The 21,164-nt window shown below is 44.1% G+C and overlaps 1 protein-coding gene across 1 annotated transcript in view; it reads left to right on the top strand.

Moving 5' to 3' along the window:
* Positions 1–440: 440 nt before the first annotated feature.
* LOC8039312 (E-selectin) overlaps positions 441–21,164 on the top strand; it is a 67,842-nt gene continuing 47,118 nt past the window's right edge. The window contains exons 1-8 of the mRNA XM_029983846.4: positions 441–540; positions 5,131–5,223; positions 6,025–6,147; positions 11,289–11,579; positions 13,249–13,398; positions 14,346–14,522; positions 17,425–17,604; positions 18,091–18,264. Of these exons, the coding sequence (XP_029839706.4) occupies positions 6,066–6,147; positions 11,289–11,579; positions 13,249–13,398; positions 14,346–14,522; positions 17,425–17,604; positions 18,091–18,264 (1,054 nt within the window). The 5' untranslated portion in view covers positions 441–540; positions 5,131–5,223; positions 6,025–6,065. The remainder of the gene's footprint in view (positions 541–5,130; positions 5,224–6,024; positions 6,148–11,288; positions 11,580–13,248; positions 13,399–14,345; positions 14,523–17,424; positions 17,605–18,090; positions 18,265–21,164) is intronic.

Here is a 21,164-nt window from a genome sequence, read left to right on the forward strand (position 1 = left end):
TATTAACACCCACTTAGAAACATAAAAAAAAAACGTAAACAAAAACATGGACCGATTGCACTAAGAAGCTCAAAGAAACGCCTGACTTCCGGGACAAGCGTACTCTTTTCGGTGGCTTCACTCACGTCGACGTCGGAGAACAGCGAAGTCCCATCTAGCCTTCTATGGTAGAGTTCAATGGTCTAGGCCGATGAAGGTGAAAGGAACGGAGCATTTGTTTCACCATGTTTGCGATTGTGCTGCACGGGCCCATCGATTACTATCGCGCTCTAGCGCATTTGACGAAATGTCTGATCCGGACAAATTCATTCCTGTTGTGCTCGGGCGCAGCGGTGAACGTGGCGTACGGCAAGCCCACGAACCAGTCGAGCACGGTGCGGGGCGGCGACTCGAAGAACGCCAACGACGGGGACCTGACGACGCTGCACGAGAACCGCTTCTGTACCGAGACCAAGCTGGAGAACGCACCCTGGTGGCAGGTGGACCTCCTGCAGCCCTACGAGGTCCGAGTCATCCGGCTACTCACTCGAGGATGCTGCGGTGAGTGCATCCACGGAGAGCTTGGTCTTAACGAGCGTTCCATTCCGTTCAGAGAAGAGCAGCTATGAGCCGCAGTCTCTCTGCTCGTACATCATACATCCTTAAAACTCCCTACACTAGGGAGTTTCAGGGATGTAGGATTTCTCTAGGAGTTTAGGGATTTAGGAGTTTTAGGGTTCCCTACAGCTTCCTACACTAGGGAGTTTTAGGAAACCGTGTTTGCACATCTGATACGGTACGATTGGCCCTCCGGTACGAACTGCGCATGCGCTGACACAGAAGACTTGCGCATGCGCAGTTCGTACCGGAGGGCCCATTGTACCGAATCGGACGTGCAAAAACGGTTCCCTAAAACTCTCTACTGTCTGATGACGCTTGTTCCTTACTTGTCCGTCGGTTATGTCAAACTCGTCATACAACAACAGTCTGCAGACGAGTTCCAATGAAGCAAACATGCTCCGCACGTGCTTGAAGTGCGTCTGCAGATGATTATATCACGTCTCCGCTGCGAACACTGCATCTTTCGTATGATGCAGGAGCAATGTACTTGGGACTTCGCGGTTTAGTTCAAACAGCTGTGCCATTTATTGAGAAGTGATTCATTATATTATTCGGAAAGTTTGTTATATATCCACGGAGGACCATTTTCGCAAGCTCATGCAGTCACAACAAGCATTCCTTTCGTAGAAGATCAGTTGTGCAGTTCAATAATTGCAAAATGCCCCCCTCCCCCTTTCCCGAAGAAATTGGAGCGCTCAGTCTCTGCAAATTATGAGCTAGCAATTCAAACCGGTGGCCAAAGTTTAAGAGGTTGCCATTTGTCTGATTCAGGAAGTATGAATGGAGGCCAACGAAGGCTTCGAATAGACAAGGATGAATGGAGTCGACAACCATGAACGGTCCCCATTTTCGCATTGAAAGTTTCAGAAAATCACCTTATAACCTTCGAATAAAGTGACACCCAGTTCTGAAACTTGGGCATCTGGTTCGAACCACTGATGCTAACATCGGGATGGAAACTGATTGTTCGGCAAAACGTTGCTTATATATTAAAAAAAATGCTAGGTAAATGTTAATATAGGACACGCCTACTGCGTGTGCACCTTCAAAACGTCTGATCAGTCAATATTTGGTCACCGATAAAAGTAACAGGTAAAGAGTAACGATCCTATTTGTAACACGTGATGTACAGGTGAGCGCCCCAGCATTGCGCGCTCCCCGTGTGTACGAAGATGCTTAGCGTGCGGAGGTTTTCATTCGAGGGATCCCCACAACCCAGAAACGGAAAAAAAAAAAAAAAAACATAACAAGAAAGAAAAACATTCAGTTGTTCTCCCTACAAATTCTCGTTCATGCCTCTGTAAATAGTGACTTTTGATTAACGCAAACAACCGGATTAGCGCACCCGTTATTCCACAGCGGATGAGGCGAGGTTTTCTTCGTCGTTCAGACATCTGGCGCAGTCACAGTGGTAAAAAAACGGTAACGATTTTGATTTTATTGAAGCGAAATTGTCAACATTAGTAAGAATGCAGAAATGTTTGAATGACGTACGTGTCACCTCATGTTGACATTTTTTCAGATTTGTTTGTTTTTAAAGTTTAAGTTGCGTCTTTTCGGCTCATAACCTGCATGGCATTTTTCGAACAATGTGATTATTAACCTGAACTTTGTTTCGGTTTTGATTTATGTGCCACCATATTCTGACCGGCTGGTTGTTCTGGGGCATCAGGGAAATGAAGCATTATTAATATTATTATTATTATTATAATTATTACTACACCGAAGCTGTTTATGGCTAGGGTTCCGTGGATTTTTTATGTGCGTGAACAAAAACTTGCACCGGTCTCTCTTTGTCGTCGCTCCAAGCGCTTGAGTGCCTAGTTTCCTTTCCTTCCGCTCTCCCGGATCGGCGCGCCCGTCGCGCGTTTCTAGTTTTCTCCGGCTCCTCGAGGCGGCGATAGTTCGTACCCTTGTTCAAAATTCTGTCTCACGTCTGTGTCGTGCGCTAAACAGCTTCGCTGATTATTCGCCTTCCCAGAGTTGAATGGCTCATGATCATTAACATTATTAATATTATTATTATATCTTCCCAAAACAGCGTCGCTTCACGCCGTGGTCAGTGACAGAGCGAGACCGGCGTGCTTCGACCACGCGTTCACGCTCGTAGCTGACGAGACGATCAAGTATAATCAGAGGTAAAAAGTTCGCTCTAGAGTCGGACCAACTTGAAGCCTTTCTCGCTGCTCTCATCCTTTCAGCGACTAAAGAAACAAGCAGAGCACTGCGAAAACCACGTCAGCAATCGCGAAACACGCAGCACTCAAAAACGAAAGTAAAATAAAATAAAAAGACAAGACTCGACAGTGTTCAAGCGAGTTAACAGGACAGTTCCATGTATTTTATTGCTCCTATTAAGCTTACGTCCACCGAACAAAGCGTTACCTATCCGGAGGTTTGATTTATTTGATGCAAACTTCCGCCCTTTTTCAAATTTGAGATTGTTTTAGATCTTAAAGAATCAACAATATTATTACCAATAAAAATAATAGAAAAACTTATTGACTAGTTTCACTTCAACGTTAATCTAGCTGAAGAAAATTTAATGGTCGTGCTGCATATCTTATTGTGTTACGTTAAGGTGAACTTAATGCGGCGAGGAACTCAAAGAGTTCGCGCTTTAGACCCCGTAGCTTAGAGAAAGAAATGTATCTACATCGGGAAGAAAGACGACTCAGACTGGAAATTTAAGACGACTCTCGAAATTAGGAAGCGCATGATTCTCAATTAAATAAGTTAGGTTCAATATCCTAAAATATAGTTCCCAAACGGAGCTTGCGGCACATCGCTTTTTATTTGATGTCTTCTTTTTTTCAAATCTGTCTAGACAGGAATTAGGATAATATCAGTGGCAAGGGAGGAATAATAGCTTTCTTATTATGTCTTGATAAAAAAACACACACAAAATGGCTAAACGGCTAAGCGTAAGCTGTCTTTCCCAATTTAGAACACCGAACGATGCGAATAACCTCGTTAAAACAAGCAGATAACAAAATTCCTCTAATCAAATAGAGGAGCTTAATAAGATATATGCGAGAGAAAATTGCTTTTTTCTTGTGTAAATAGCAGTTACGGTTCAATAAATTTGTAAAACCAATTACGTCGCTTTAAAGGAATTTAAGTGTTATCGACGATTAGTCTTTGGTTTTACTTGAGCTCATATACAATCTGAACAAATATCCGAAAGCAAAACGTAATTGAGAAACATATTACTCGAGATTAATTTAATCTAGGACTCGATGATTTTCTTTAAGCATGGTGTGATCGACCAGACTTCTTGGGTCTAAATTTTGATGATGAAACAAAACTCTAAGGAAAATATAATAGCTTGTGCTCGATTTGTGAAAATTTAGTTGTATGCGGTACTAATAATAGTTTGCGAATGAGAACCTTGTTAAGATAATTAAAATGATGTTCGACTTGCTAAGCCAAATTTTGTTGCACAACGTTTAGGAAGTGAGGAAGCAAGTATGGCCTTAAGCGGTAACTTTTGTCTCAACGTCTCAAGTGTAAGGATGTCAATTGGTCGATGAGATACGACTACTAATTTAGTGATTAGTCTATTGTATGTGTAAGAAATATTAGTATCTGTAGGATGGAATAACGTGAATAGCAACAAAATGTTTAGCTGGGCTTGTTGGTTCATGACTGGAAACGAGCGCCGAAGGAACAAGGGACAGGTGAAGAAGTGGACGACAACACGGGGTGCACGGGGTTCCAGTAACACGGGGTTCCAGCAACACGTGGTTCCAGTAACGTGAATACATGGGCACGTTGGTTCAGTGTTTGAGTGTGAAAATCACCGAATATTAAAAGGGTCAAACGCAAGACGCTACGCAACACAAGCTGTTGTGTAGCTTCTTACCTCTACTCATGCAGCTTTTCAACACTTTTTTCTTCTTTTTTTTTTTACATTCTGACAAACTGTGCCTCATTGCGGCCCCTTTTGTAGGACCGAGCGTGATAAACGCGCAATCACATTAAAAAGTACGAAGAAATAACTTGGTCTAAAAAGGTGCAGTCGCACCGGTCAGGACTAGGTGCTGCAACTGCGAGACGATATTTCATGAGCTTCAGAGCACATTGAGAGAAGTCGGAAGCCACAAATTGAACTCAGTAACAATTTATTGTGTGAATGTTTAGACAGCCGGAGGTTTGTTTGCCTTAAGGGCTCAAGGTGAGTCTGAATTCTCCACTGTGAATGAAGAAGCTAACCATTGCAATACAGAGGATAGCCTGTGGTCTAATGTAAACAACGCGGTAGTGATAAGAGTAAAGTGATATATGATTTGTAAATATGAATACCCTTAAGAAAAGAACATGCTTACCTTATGTTTAGACTAGGTCACCGGATAAAAAAATCGAATAGAGCATGGCCTACACCGTATGGAATAACATTGTTTTCCTGATGCCCACAAATATCGCCTTGTCTACTTTCTTTGACAATGTTTCATCTTCATACCACAAAAAGAAAAGCAGAACCTAAAAGAAAGCTTGATGTAAGAACTTTTTGTCCTTTGTACATTGCAGGTCATCAGCCTCTACACGACCTAGAGATTCGAGTGAGCAATCGTTCCGACCTGCAGAACAGCCGCCTGTGTGCATGGTATCCTGGAACTTTGGGTAAGGATGATAAAGGTCAACCAGGGGTTTGTTTTAAGCTAATATTGCACGGGACATTCCGTTTCAGCTTCATTGCAAGGTCTCACGTGGTGTCTATACGTTAATTTTAACGTCTCACACCACCGATACAAAGTCCATGGACTTTCGTAAAGGCGGCGTTTGGCTGAGTGCTTTGATATACACAGGAACGATAACTTCATAGAGACCCTGTTCAAAACAAAAAATTTCTGCGGAATGAAAAAAAAGTATGAAAATAAGAAACGTTTTAATTTTTGTTTGTGATGTCTCACGGGATCATAATACCCGGAAATATTACGTTTTTTTTATTTTTATTATTGTAAGCCGAAATTCAACAATCTCTAAATGTGGACCATAGAACCCATTGTAAACGATATTTTGGGGCCCCAAAGGTATACGTTCCTGAGATTTCTTATTAGTATTAATGAATACTGTATTTCGGCCTTTCATAAGCCCTTTAAAGATATTACAAGTTACGCAGTTTTTCAGCAAAAATAATTTTTTACGGGGTTCACTGTAAAAGAGAGAGCAACGAACAATCTCCAGATAGTTGGACAGACTACTGGAACACAAGTTACTTCAACTTAGTGTAAAACGGACTACAGAATGCAGACATCTAAATTTGATTAGTAAGTACACAAAAAATGCAGGAAGACAATTTTCCCGGTTTGCCCTTTAGTAAGAACCCGCGTCACTTTCTTGAGCGGGATAATTCAGCACCTACAGTGTTAAGCTATTTTCCAGCGTGCCTCGTGAAAAACAGAGCTTTGTAACACCACGCAGAGGACGGCGTGAGCAAAGACTTCGAGTGTGCATATCCCATCATGGGCCGCTACGTCTACGTGCACATGGTAGGCGGAGAAGGGTCCCTGTCCCTGTGCGAGGTCATGGTCTTCACTACGCAAGGTAAGCCTAAACACCGACATCTCTCATTACCGTAAACAAGCGCCGAAAAAAAGACAGGGACAAGAACTTGACGTAAACACAAGCGCACTCGCAACTAACATTTATTGAAAAACAAATTCATTATATAGCTGTGAAAAACGTCAGTCGTGACTACAACCGATGTAGTCCTCTACCAAGAAATTCATATTGTTTTGTCGATAAGGGTTATGGATGCGTCATTTGTACATTTCATGCCTTTGGCTTTGAACTCAAATGCCATGTGTAGCTCTCTAGATACTTTATCTGGGTATCTGGCCAAAAATGTCGTGCGGTCAAATGACGGGGAGCAAGGGCAGCAGCTGCTTGGCTACGATATTGTTCTTCCCAGCATGCAACACCGCGCTCTTCGCATGCCAGGTAAGCGTGGACCGCAAAAATAAATGGCATAGTTTTGGCTGAGAGCTACTCGTCGGGGAAGAAGTTTCTGCGAGATTGTAACGTAAAGGCGGATATAGTATACGAAGTTTTCAGTCCTGCTTTTTCTACGTGGGGGCCTCGTTGACGTCTCAAGCCAACATCCCCTAGAATAATCAAATCTCGTGGACCGGCATTTCGACGTCGTCAAAGTTAGACGGACTGGAAGCTCATGACTAGACACTAGTGCTGCGTCACCGTTTGCCTGGGCCTCGTGTCAAGGGAATGAGTTCCTGGACTCTCGACGTCAGGCTCGGGACTAGTTGCTGAGCTGGCGCCATTCTATTGTGAAGACGTAAAGGAAGGTAGAGGAAGCATTGCACAATTTAGGATTATTTCAAGTAACCTTGCTGAAGCGCGATATCTTTTGAGTCTCTGAACTAGATCGGAGTGGCCATCGAAAGAGAAAGGCGGTGACCATGTGATATCCAGAGTGTGGTGCGCAACGGCATGCTACCAGGGTAGCTGAGATTTTGAAAAAGAAATTCGTATCCTTAAACTTGTGATAAAAAACAAGAATGTTTATATAAAGAAATGAGACGTTTACAAATCTCTGTAATGCGAAATTAGAGTGCAGCTCTTGGGGACGAGGAGGGGAGGGTACGGAGGGGATGGTATGACCCTCTCCTCCTCCCATCCTCCTTCTTTCGTCCTCCTCCTCTCACATCCTCCTTCCCTCCTCCTCCTGCGTACCCTCCCCTCTTCCTTTCCCGTACAGTCCCCCCCCCCCCCCACGTCCTCCATACCCTCCGTTCTCAGTTTTCTCGCTAAATTGAGCTGAAAAATTGACGCCAGGTGATGTTAACAACAATTCAGTTTTCCCGCTAAATTCAGCGGGGAAAATGACGTCCCATAAATTCGTGTCACATCACCCTTCAACACCATTTCAGTTTTCCGCTAAATCTAGTGAAGAAACTGAATTTTCCCAATAAATTTATCGGGGAATTGAATTGGTGTTTAGGTCACGTCACGTCAATTTTCCTGCTAAATTTAGCGTGGTTAGGCCGACGGCGACGGCGACGCGGCAATACACAAATACAAACGCCTAAAAACTGCGCAAAAAAAAAAAAAGAGAATATTTTAAAGGCGTTAAGATTTTGTTTCGGGTACCCGAGTATGCACTGCTCGACACCGCAAAGCGCGGACCCGACATCCACGCGTTCTTGCATCAAACGTCAAAAAAGTATTGGTGGGAATAAAATTTCACCGCTTAAGATCAAAACCCCAGAAGGGAACTTCCTCACCCCGATAGTAGTTTTAATGTTAACCTTTTGAATAAAAACAGGAACAAAACAAAAATACAAGCAAACTTGCCGACTGCTTTTTTGCACTTGATCAATATCGCGCCATGTAGTACGTATATGACATAGCACAGTACGTGAAAAGAAACTCCCTGAAAATACACACAGTGGCAGATGACATTTGGCTTCCGTTCAGTATTGCTCCTCTAGTACCTGCTACGACAAGTTATGCTCTGCTGTGGAACGCCTTGAACACTCATGCTGGCATACACAAGCATTTACAAATACCAGCGGGAAAAGAACACAGACCACAAAAAAAAAGATAGGTTGTCAACTCGCATATAACGCAGAGGCGCGTACTCGACACATATTCGCGCATACATTTAAAACCTCCTTTTTCCTTTTGTATATGTTCTGGCTATATATATGCTAAGTTACGCGGACGAAGGTGACTACAACCGACATTGGCATTCGTATAGATTTCAAATACTTTAGAGGAAGCCGAAAGAGTTAAAGCTTTTTCTTATTCTTGTTGTACAACGAAGACAATGCTTCCCTTTGGAATTCTCAGAACTGCCACCGAGCGAATTCGAAAGTTTTTGTTATTGTGAAAGACAGATGGTATCCGAGCCATTGTCGAGCAGCTTCCAGTTTCCGAGACTCCGAATGCTTGTCGTGCTGGGACCGAACTTCTGAGGATATAGTTCCAGGAAGGCATCACGATGAAATATATAAAAGAATAGTATATTCAGTATAATAAAAGATGAACCTTGTTTTCAAATTTACTTCAGGATACGGTCCCTCCGTTTTATCTACATGACGAGCCAAGAAGCACGTGTGAATTAAAGAAAAAATGAAAGACGTTAACACATCTCTGTAATGCGAATTTAGAGCGCTGCTCTTGAAGAGGAGGAGAGGAGGGAACGAAGGGAAGGGTATGCACCTCCTCCTCTGCTCCTCCACTTCTCGTCCTCGAGTCTTCCTCCCCTCCCGCTCTGCTCCTCTAACATAGCTCGGTCAGCAGACGCAATCACACGGGCAGAGCTCGGTCAACAAGGGAGATCTGCCACCGCGTTTGCAAACTGGAAATAAGCTGCACGCTCGCCTAGATGCGCTTGGCTGAAATATTGGCATCTGGGCAAGCACTCTCCAACACGCCGAAGAAAGACAACAGTAATAAAACAAGAAGTTCGGTCCAGCGACGACTCATAGTAGTAAGTCAGGCATGACTGAGGGCACGTCAACTTTGCCAGGTCAAAGAGAAGAGAAGAAACAAAGAAAAAAGAATGTCGACTTGTTTGATATTCAAACTGTACTGCAGCTGTTTGCCCTACGCATGCAGGCGTATAGAAAATTTCGAAAAACTGTCATTTGTTGGCAGCACTAAAATCCCTGTAGAATGGCGGACTAAAACAGCAACTTCACGGCACACTTTATGCGTTAAGTTGGGTTAGAAGCAACGTTATTGGATTAGCTCAAATCCGGAATTACTCATCGACGCGGTTTGCACAAGCATTACTTCCCTTCACTCACCCCGACTTGCCCCCCGTCGTTCGACGCGCCACACGGCTGCTATGGTAACTGCAGTGCATTCTATAGAATACGAACGTTTCGAAACACAGCGTCTAGATGTTTCCAGCCCTGTTCTATAGAACACACAGTTATAAAAGGAAAATCCAGATGGCGCTTCAAACGACGGGAGGTGGACTGAAGTGAGGGGGGGGGGGGGGGGGTACCCTTTTCCGCGGGAGTTCCACAACTGAGACAATCTAGTAACGTTAATTAGAAGGCCGAATCACACCAACAGAAAGAGGTTATGAGCGCAATGACATTGCATTTTCGACGCTGTTTGATTGGTTCGTCCTCTCGTAGCGTTGGCTGCGCTCCGATGTTCTCTATAATATTATGGAATGACATGCACGTTCCACGATATCAGTTGTTCCGCCATTGTACAGTGTTTCTTACATTCTATTATTTGGCGCCGTGACTCCCGAAATGGGTCTATTGCAAATATGTTTGGGAGGCCCTCTCTCACCACTTGTTTTGCGCATTAGCGTTAAGAACTGGAGGATAAAGCTGCCTTGTTTGCACTGTTCCATGGCGCTTCATTTCGTCCCGAGGTTGAAGTCGAAAAGCTTTTGCAAAGGTTTAGTTCGTAGCCAACCGGCCACATTAGGCGGCACCAGCAGAGTGAGAGCCCACGGTTATAGCCTGTCTCGTTCTAATTTGGCAAAGGTTGAACGATAAGCCCCACATCGTGTGCAGATGGCTTCGATATGTGCTATGTATAGACATTTTCTTCGCTTACCACCCCGGCGAAAAATGCTGAGTCATTGAGCTCTGGACGCATGCGCAGATTTCGATATATCGTACAGCAGAGCAACAGCGCATGCTCAGAAGGCCTTCCACAGCCAAGCAGACAAAGATGGCAGCGCACAAAAGCCGATTTTTGCAAAGGACTATACGAGCGCAACACAAATATATTGGAGGTTTACACAGCGCGAAGCCGGATACTTCTCCGCAGTAAAAGCACACTCCAGTGATACATAGTCACGTTCCTATTGGCCCGTCGGGGCCGTAGCTGCCGCCGTATTGACATGTTATCCGATCACGGCTTCCTGGCCTACCCAGTATTGCTTGTTTCAAACACTAGGCTAAGAGGCGCCACCAGAGTAATAGCTCACGTTTGAACAATGCAGCCGCCACTCTCAAGCACACCCAAAGTTTCTTGCTTCAGTCACAAGATAGTGTCAAACCAAACAACATTGCAGGTTGCCTATGGGATATCTGTTTTTTATCCTATATATTTTTAGAAAGGACAGTTGGTCTACCCTCCTCACCGTGGGGGAGGAGGAATCAGGCAACGGTGGACAGGGTAGAGGGGGAGGGGAGAAAGGGAGGAAGAAGTGGAAAGCGCGAACTGGTCGCCGGTCTTTAAGATAACGAAAATTATATATGCGACCACAAAATAAACCTGGAAAAAAATATCGTGCCAGAAACGACGTTTTTTTTTGTTGTTTTTTTTGCTTTTTAATGTAGGAAGAGCTTAAAATCAAATTTTTTTTTTTTATGTTCCCCGTTCGTTTCTTTTTCTTTTTAGAGAATTGGCTTGGGGCTTACATTTGGAGTTCATTGGTATTTACCGAATACACATAACTCTGATTATTGCCGCAAGAAACACTTTTCCAGAATTCATTAAAAATATTGTGGTCTCCATTTGTTTTTTTCGCAAGAATATATATTTTGGTAGTCGCTAAACACTGACGCAACATTCGTTTTCAGTACGAGCTGACCCCGGGTCAGTCCGAAAGCTCACGCAACCCTTGTGTCCAGTAACAGTTGAGTGCACGTGCCCAAATAACGGCAGACTCGGATAATTACCGCAGTAGCCATCAGATGCAGCGTGCTTCTTCAACAGGGGCCTATTGGCAATTCTCCACCCTGCAGAGTTCTCGCCCGACCGGTGCGGCAACCGTGTCGAGCCCCTGGAGCTGACCACGTTCATCCGCAAGTGCTACGAGTTCCAGGGGAGCCGCGGAGGCTCGTTCCAGGACGCGTCCGCCTACTGCCAGACCAGGGGCGGGCTCCTGGTGCACGGCGTGGACGACCTCATTCTGCCCTTCATCTCGGCCGAACTGGAGAGGAGACGCGACAAGCTCAAGTCCAAGCTGGTCTGGATGGGCGCCCAGCGACGCACGGGCATCGGTCTCAACAAACGGGGATGGTACTGGGTGAACGGTACGTCGCGGGTGTCCTTCTAGAGCGATGGCTTGATATGCATATGGGGGCCACACGCGGACGCTGATTGCTCGTGTTCCCGTCGGTCGCACCGTAGCACGAGGCCAAGGTAGAGAACGTCAGCTACAGAGAGTAGCTGCTGGTTTGAAGCCAGATTGCTGCACGGACTACGCGTGACATGACTGGAGGAAGGAAGGGGGAGGGGGGGGCAGGGGTATACGGTGCAGTATCACTCCCCTCTTCCTTCCTCTACCCCTTTTCCAACCTGGTAGGAACAGGGCCTCCGTATTAAGGTCGTATATACGTGTTCACGCTATCGCACCTTTAGTGCACTTAAAAAAAATCTAAGCAAGGAAAATTTAGTTTTTGACTGTTTGCCTGCCCTGCCAGGAGACGGATGGCTGGCAGGTCAGGTGCGAAGACAATGTCTGCTTGATGCCGCGGTGCATGTTGCGACGTCGTATCTCTGAATTTAATGTTGATGGGAGGATAGCAATCATGTCCTCGAGCACTGTTGAATTAGAGAACTCAGAATTAATTTGATTGACACGCAAACTTAATATTCATTGGATACCGTTTTCTACGAACTTGGTTCTCGGATTTGGGCATTGAAGTTGGCGCCGAACGCTGTTTAAATAGGCGGAAAAGTGTGCACCCAAAAGTTTGATCGAACAGTGTGTGTTTGATAACACTTATAGACTTATAGATTTAATTCATCTGTACAATACCATCTCATCAGCGGCGGTGAACATCGTGAAATACTGCCAATGAATACTTTAGCAGGAATGATACTTGGAACAAATTCCTACTCTGCCTTGGAATGACCATCAAAACATCACTCGAGTACTTAATTTCTGTAAAGAAACCGATGGAGATAAAGTCACTTCTTTTTTGCATGAAGTGGTGCTGGCACCATTTCATGGTATGAAGAAGAACAGATGAACTTGCGGCATCCTCTGTTCTATTCGATTCAGCACATTGTTAGTCAGGTCGTCGATCAGCTTTTACACTGTGCTTTTAAACATTATGGTCTTTTCCTTCGTTTATTTTTATGGAAGCTTGTGTCAACGGGTACGTCCAGTACGGCCGTAGACGTCCGTAATCCTCCCCCGGCATCATTTCGGTCGTTTCGCCGCCGAACTTGGCCGAACGAAGAACTTGATCAGATGAAGCTGTTCGTAAAAACGTCCACTATTTAGGCTCGTAACTACGTCGTAGTTCTGAAGGAGGCGCATAACCACTGCGTAATTGGTTCTGTACCACAAGGGATACCTTTATATCACAAAACTAAGCGGAAGCGATATAACACACCAACACAGCCTCGAGCCCGCTGAAACCGAAACCAACCAAACTGAAACCACCTTATGGCGCCGTGTGTGTCAGCGCCCTCTGTCCCCCCATCAGGCAACTACGGAGATGGAAAGGTCTATACTCCAGGCTATATTTTACAGCAGTAGCTACTCCTCAGCTTATAGACCGACACGCTGTTTCCAAACAAGCCCGCGTTTGCCCACACCATGTGTGGGCACTGCGCATGCGCAGACACCACATTCAGAAGGATAAGCGTGGGCGCATGCGCCGCGGCGTCGACAGCGCCACCGCAGCTGAGTGACGTCAGGGCCACGTGTTGGTCTATACCTGACCATCACCACTATATTTCTTTTTTTAGGAGATCCTGTTCGGGAGTTCTTGTGGGCCGAAGATCAGCCGAACAACTACAATGGACAGCAAAACTGTGTGGTCATAGACGGAGGACGGAAGTGGAGATGGAATGATGTCACGTGTGACCTTGACTACCTACCCTGGATCTGCCAGTACAGTGAGTTGTCGATTTACTGGTTATCACGGCAATTAATCGAAGTTGCAATAGCTACATAAAGACGTTGGTCGAGTATCGTAAGGGGCATAAATTGGTTAAGAGTTTTTAGTGAGGATTTTTATCGCATATGTTTTAAATCAGCAATTCTAATTTAAATCTCTGAAAATTTAATGAAAAATATATTACAAATAATATACGCGCTTATTTTGATATATTTATAGCCAGAAAAAAGTATTGACGGGATGCTTTTCAAGTCAGATTTAAAAGAAATAATGTATGACTTACGGTTATATGTTCTGTTTAAAGAAGTTAAAAAAAAAATTAATGATATCGTTGCTTTGAAATCGCAGGACAGTTTTGCAATGCGTATTTGTGTAACCTATACTTTGCTATGTACAGAAATCGGTCTTGATTGACAGTTACGCCTAACTACGCGAAATGTTCCGTAACAGCAGAGATATCTGTCGTTGTTTTCCACGACACGCTTTTTCCCCCGTTTAAAAATCTATGTAATTAATTTGACTGTGGCTGTTTACAAGAACTTCTGCCTTAAACCATATGTCTGTGAATGCTTCTGAACCTCAAGGTACGCTGAAGGGGCCGTTTCGGTGTAATCTCGCCTGCTATTTTTCCTTATATTTCAAATTCTTTTTGAGGCCGTTCGGTCGTCATAATTACGTATTGCTACATTTAACGGATATTCAAATGTAAAACTTCAGGGAGGCAGGCGAGCAAGGAAGATATCTTCAACAAAATACCCTTATGCAAGCAAACAATGAGATCAACTAAGGGGTTTACTGAAACATTTTCCTAAAAATAACAATGATATGTATCATTCTCATCAGTTGTAACCCGCAAAAAAGTTTTCGTAAAATCAATTGAGGGAACCATTTTGGCTGCATCACAAAATCCCCAAATATCCCCAAGTATCTTGCACGAAATTGCAGATCCTTCGAACTGCGGCAGCCCCGACAAGAAGGAAAACTCGACGACCGCGGGTCAAGACTACAGAGTGGGCCAGGAGGTTTCCTACGACTGTCCTACCGGAAGTCTTCTAGTTGGCAGCCGTACCCGCAAATGCGCCGTTTCCGGTTTCTGGACCGGTAGCGCGCCCTCGTGCAAGTGTAAGTGTGAAAGTATGCAGCTAGGGGGTAGGCGCGGTGAAAGCTCATCCTGCCGACTTGAAGTTGCACTAATGATGCTTCCGGCTTCCTCTTGCTTTGACACTCAATTGATCTACATGCTTTTATATAAAACACGTGAAAGAGAAAAAAAAAAAGAAGCGATTTCGCTTTTCTGTACCAGAGCACAAACGAGTTGGACAAAACACAGCGGCCTTCGGTCAGTATCGAAAGAAATACAAATCGAGGGGAAATATAAAAGGGAGGTATATTTAGAAACAATTTAAACAAAAGTAAAAAAATAAAGGGAAACCTATAGGGGAAAGAAACAAGAAAAAAAGATTAGGAAGTGAAAAGAGATGGAAAGAAAAAGAAAGAGCAGCGAGCAGAAGATTGAATAGAGATATTGTGCAGAGATGAGAAGAAAACCCCTCGTGAGTGAGCTGTAAACAGTAAAGAGTTAGGAGAACACTCTGTTCAATCAATTCAAAACGGGTTGTTTTAAGTACAAAAAAAAAACGACATTTGAAAGACCAATTTAAAACTGCATATAATAACGTCAACGTCCAAATTTAAACCAATCTTTTTCTTGAAAAAAAAATGCTTTCATTGATGTATTGACGACACAACTCAAACATAATGACAGCGTGACTGAACCAATTACTTCACTCTCTTCAGCGCATTGTGGGCAGGACTTGCAGCGCTTTCTCACCGCGCATTATTAAAATCGCAGGTAAAAAATAAAAACGTGAAAACAAATCCATGAATATCGACGAAAAATTACTACCTTTCAGCGAACTTTTAAAATTGGTCTGCCCCCTAATTCGAATAACCATCAAATATGACCCAGAAAGCTAATGACTAAATATCTAACTATTCCACTTATCGTTAATTTTTTCCTCTCATTGTCCTCCGAGCCTCGTGAAAAGAGGGCAAAGACGGTTTCCAGGTGATCCTTTCAAATTTTTTTGTATAAAGTCTATTTGAATTAAAGTCAAACAATATAGTATAATGCTTAAAAAATGAGAACTCATGACCATTTCATGAGAGAGAATGTGCTTTTTTATTATACACCAAATGGCGCCTAAATTATTATTAATATTATTTGAGATAGTGCAGGCTTTTTTGTAGGACCAGGCAAGGTACAATCAATAATAATATTAAAAAAAGAAAAATACGGAACGGTGCACACAGTTTAAATTCACAATTTGAATTACGCAACGACAGTATATGAAATGTCTGTAATAACAGATCATGAGCGGAAAATTTTCTATATAAGGACATAAAAATACCGTAGCAATACAAAGTCACGACACTTACTCCAATAAACAAGGCTTAAGTTTGCACTGAACATGAAAAAGAGTTTAGATCATGGAAATTCTTAGGCCAGTCTATCAGCGAACAAAAGCGATTTCGTGATTTGGACCAATTCTTCAGGTGGCGAATTCCAATCTCCTGCGGTTTGAACGAAATATGAAGATTTGAATGCATCATTATTTCTGCGATGCCGTCTTATAATTTTAGTTGGCGCTCTATGGCCTTAGTAGCTTTTGCGCCATAAACAACAAATCAACCAACTTATAATTTTAGTGTGGTTAGTTTAATTTGAGTGACTGTATGGTGTTTTTAAATAATTATTCAAATTTACTTTGAGCTAAACTAATGCCTAAATTTCAATCGGGCTATGTTTTGTCTTATTTCCAACGTGTAGAATTCGAATATTTTAATTAAGGCCGTCATACGTTCCCTGCGTCTAGATTGTGAGAAGATAAATCTCAAGTTACAGTTCTGGGTTTTGCTTAATAGATTTGATAAGTATTTTTGTTAATAATCCCATACGAGGCTTGTATATTCTAATGAAGGTCGCATTAGGGTCTTATAACCAGCGAATTTACATTCTAGCGTTGAGTGGTTTAAATTTCTCCCCAGGAAACCTAATTTCTTGGCGTGCCGTGTTGCAGATAAAATACGCATATTTGTACCCTTTTAACTCACATGATATTACAACCCCAAAATATTTAACTGTGTCTATTTTCATTAAGGGGATTGTTGAAATTTCACAAAGAAATTTATAAACTTCCTTTTTGTTCGTTATTGTTATGGGAACCGATTTATCATGAATCATGAACATAAAAAAAGGCACCAGCGTGGCACGGCCTGTAACGAAGAATACAGTTTTGCTTGGTCGCTCTTTTCAATTATTTCAAAGTACATGACACACTCACCCGCGAATAGCCTGACCGTCACCGATGGATCGATATTCCTACCCAAGTCGTTTATCTGAAGAACAAATATTAATGGCCTCAGCACCGAACCCTATGGTACTACGGAATAGACATCCAGCGTTGTTGAACATTGATAACTGATTTCTACAAATTGTAGACGTCCGCTAAGATACGCTTCTATCCATAGTAAAATATTCGCAATACCGGTAGCTTGAAGTGTATTAATTTGTTTACTATGGGGCACACGGTCACCGGCCTTCGAAGCATCACTGAAAATAGCATTGGTTTGACCTCGGTTATTAATAATTTCCGCGAAATCATGAACTAACATGAATCGGAGCATTACTTGAGGGTAAATGCTTCAGAAGATGACTCGTTCTTTGGATCTTTCGCAATGGGTGGGGCTGGAGCGGAGCACGGCATCGATGGGCAGATAAGTTTAGTGCTTTGCTGTCTGGACAGAAAACGAAAAAGCGGTGTGATGTAGGACGAGCACACGGCGGATAAACGGCTCTCTGGTGACCGATGTGACATAAAACGCGATGAACTGGCTTGATTACAGTGTTAAAGTAAACTTTGTGAAGTTAAAGTAAAAGAGTTAAAGTAAACTTGTTTAATTTTGTAATAAAACCCGCAAGTTGCGACAATTCATAAACTCTGGGGGTTGTCGGTCTCTTCAGATATGGACTGCGGCAATCCAGAGTCCGTGGAAAACGGCCAGTTTGTGCTTCTTCACCGGCGGACGACCTTCAACGCGACGGTGGAGTACGTCTGCGACGCCAACTACACGCTGGTCGGGAAACCACGCCGGATGTGCGGCGAAGACGGACGCTGGAACGGCAGCCAACCCTCCTGCCTGCGTGAGTTTAAAAAGGAATAGCTACGGATAAAAAGAATTGCCTGCTGCCTATACTCGGGAGCCAATTTTTATGGCAATGAAGCCAAAGCTATGGCTGCCCGTGCACTAGAGCACCTAAAAAGCGAAGCAACGCTGTGCACGTGTGGTGTCAAAGTTTCTGAAATGTTGGAAAAAGTTGTCCCCTAGTAAAGCGCTTCGAAATCCTGATCATGGCAGTGCCAGAATGTCTTAACGAGCGCTTCACTTAGGGTTGTAACATCTGACCGTTTGATCACGACGCTTATCTGGAGAATGAGCTCTTGGCACGAGCTCTTGGCACGAGCTCTTGGCACGAGCTCTTGGCCCTGATTGCGCTACGGCAAAATTTTGTTAGTGGCTAATTTCAGGCCAAAGAGTAATTGATTGAAAGAAACGACAGTTCCATGTAGTGTAACAATAGCTTCAGAGCACACGCTTGGGCCAAATGGCCCTGCTTTTTTCGTCGCAGTGAGCTTCTGCTCGGAGCTCGCCCCGACGCCCAGCTCGAGCGTCCAAGTGCAGGGACTGCGGTTCGGCGACCGCGCCCGCTACACGTGCAAAATGGGTCACAAGCTCATCGGCAACGACACCCGCTACTGCCAGCTGGGAGGCAACTGGAGCGGGGACGAACCCACCTGCAAATGTGAGTACGCATACAACTATCGTATTGAAACAACCGACCAGAGCCACTAAATAAACTACTCCTAAAGTATCGACACTCAGGTTCCCGGATTGTCTTGTGAGCGCCGCCATTTTTGTCTTAAGGACAGTGTGGGCTCAATAGACATGTTGGAAAACGTGCAGCGCCGCCCGCGGCGCCGAAAAGATGTCCGGAACGGTCTCTGGGGAACCGGCTATGGCTAAGGAGCGGCTTTATTTATTGCAGACCAGAGGGGCGATGGATAAGACGCAGGAAAGCAGTCGAGGGCAGGCCAAGCACCTGTGCTACCTACCCTCTCTCTGTCTCTCTTCAGTGTCACGTGGTTAGATAGGGATAATGATCGCACGTTAAGAAATCTGACTTCCTAAGATTTAGATACGGTGTCAGGAATCTGAGGCGATAGTTTTGCTGTTACAAACTGTTTTCGGAAAAGCTTTTTTTTTTAATTTCTTACTATAAGTAATTTTGCTCCAGATAATTGGCAACAGTCATTTTATGTAACAAGAGAATTGACGAGTCGTTACTCTAAAACGTAGCTGAATTATTTGGTGGCTCTACTATCGACGCCTTGCTGCTCTATTTACTGACGAAAAGGCAAAAAGCGCACAAGAGACGGGGGACTAAAGGAAGTGCAAACAGGACAAGCGCTGACTCTCAACGGAACTTTAATCACATGAAAACAAAACAAAGAAAAGAGAAACCCCGCCCACGTCACATGATACATTCCACCACGAGTCCAAAACAATAATCTCTTTACTACTTAAGCCCAGTGACGTTTGGCTTACGCAGTTGGCGCCTGCTTTGATAATTGCATGCGCCTCTAAAACTTCTCTGTTCACTCTGTCCCTTTCATTGCCAATGATACCAGTCTCACTGAAGATAGGTTTACACCCACATCCATGACAATGCAGTGGCAGATTCCCGCCTACAGCTCCCACCACTGGAACGAAACGGCCGTCTGCAAATGGGGTGGGTTCTCTAAAACGTGTTGTTACCTGTTTTCAAAACAATGATATCAGTTTGCTACAGGCTGATAAGGAGGGAGGATTTGTTGTGCTACCCTGGAACCTCATGAACACCAAGGCTGACGATGCGATTATAAATAACTTATTACCAATCTTAAGCCAAGAAGGGTGAAATGTGCGGCAGCCAAGGCGTGCAAAGAATTAAAACTGTCCAAGCTGGAAGAAAAAAAAAAATTGGAAAGACCACGAAAGGTAACCTTGATGTATTCTTTTCTGTTAAGACACATAAAGTGAAGGCACCCCTGCGGACGATAGTTACAGGGAAGGGGGAGTGGCAGAGACAGGTCAGTCGATTCCTGCAAGAGCACTTAAGTCGGTTAGAGACCTTTGATCCCTTTTTTGGTGCGCCATTCGCAGTGTGTCATAGAGTACCTTAGCACTGGTGCGCACAGAGATGTGGGGGGCTTTTCCATACATGCTGAGGATCTTTTTCATTCCCTTCCTCATCACGCTTTGTTTGTCTCGGTACATGAATATACTGAAAGAAATGGCGAGATTGGCTTCCAGAACGCTAGCGGTGTGTTTCTAGAGCTGCTCAAGTTTTATCAGGAGACAACTTTTATTCTATTTAACGGCTTTACGCATTCGCAAAAAAAGAAATTTGTATTGGTTCATCTGTGGCGGCTGTGCTTTGTGATATTTTTTTAGCCAAGTGCGATAGGGCTTTATCTGATAAACTGGATGACGAGCGCGTTTGTAAAGTGTTTCGTTACGTGGATGACTTTTCGGTTTTCTTTATTAGAGTGAAGGGCATTGGTGAGGCAGATGTCGTGAGGTCTGTTTTAGAAGTTTTCACATATCATTCGGAGGGGTTCACTTTCACCCACGAACTTCAGAATGGGGCTTACCTACAATTTTGGGGTTTGAGATTAGAACTCACCGCTAAACATCTTTGCCGGTCTTATCACCCACGTTCAAAAAGGGTCTTCTTCCATATGATTCATCGCACTCTAAGCTGGTCAAGAGAAGCATTGCCTCGTCTTGCCTACAAGCTGCACTCGAGAAGTCATGTCGTCATGTGGTTAACGATAGTTTTTCCCGGCAGGTTGAGAGACTCACAGTGGCAGGTTTCCAAACTTCGGTTTTATTGAGCGTTGCGGAGGGTTTTTCTAAAGTAACTCAAGGGGGAACCCCGTCCCTAGAGGGAAAGGCCAAATAAGAGACCGCTCGTAATACTGTATCTCAATAAAATTTCACACAACTTGAAAAAAGTTTCCTTGAGGCACGATGTGCCATTGGTGTTTTCCGCGCCGCGTAAGCTGGCGCAACTGTGCGAGAGTTCGCGATAAGAAGGACAAATGCCCCGCTTGCTCGGTGAAGCATGAAAATCAATATGTTGTTTGCAAGGTGGGAGTTGCGTTCACGACTCCACTAACGTGTGGAAAAGCCTACGTCGGTCAGACGGGCAGATGTGTTAATCACAAACTGCGGGAGCATGACTTGTCGTTGCGATCAGTGGTGGGGGCTGTAGGGGGGCGTCTGCCGTTGCGTTGTCATGAATGTGGGTGCAAACCTATCTTCAGTAATACCCGTGTCAGACGGCGTTCTCAAGCTCCTTTTCACTAAGCTCCTTCATAAAATCGGCGAACCAGCGCACGCCGTAGGCAACGTGCGCACCCAACATTGCGAGCTGACTGGCTGATTTTATAATGGAGCTTAGCGAAAAGGAGCTTTAGAGCGCTGTCTGACAGCGGTGTAAGACCGGTACCATTGGCAATGGAAGGAACAGAGTGAACAATGAAATTTTAGAGGCGCATGCAATTATCAAAGCAGGCGCCAACTGCGTAAGCCAAACGTTACTGGGCTTAAGTAGTAAACAGGTTGGTTTTTTGGACACGTGGTGAATGTATCATTGAC

The sequence above is a fragment of the Ixodes scapularis genome, unplaced genomic scaffold (assembly GCF_016920785.2).
Source record: "Ixodes scapularis isolate PalLabHiFi unplaced genomic scaffold, ASM1692078v2 PGA_scaffold8__174_contigs__length_109621045, whole genome shotgun sequence".
NCBI classification, from domain to species: Eukaryota; Metazoa; Arthropoda; class Arachnida; order Ixodida; family Ixodidae; genus Ixodes; species Ixodes scapularis.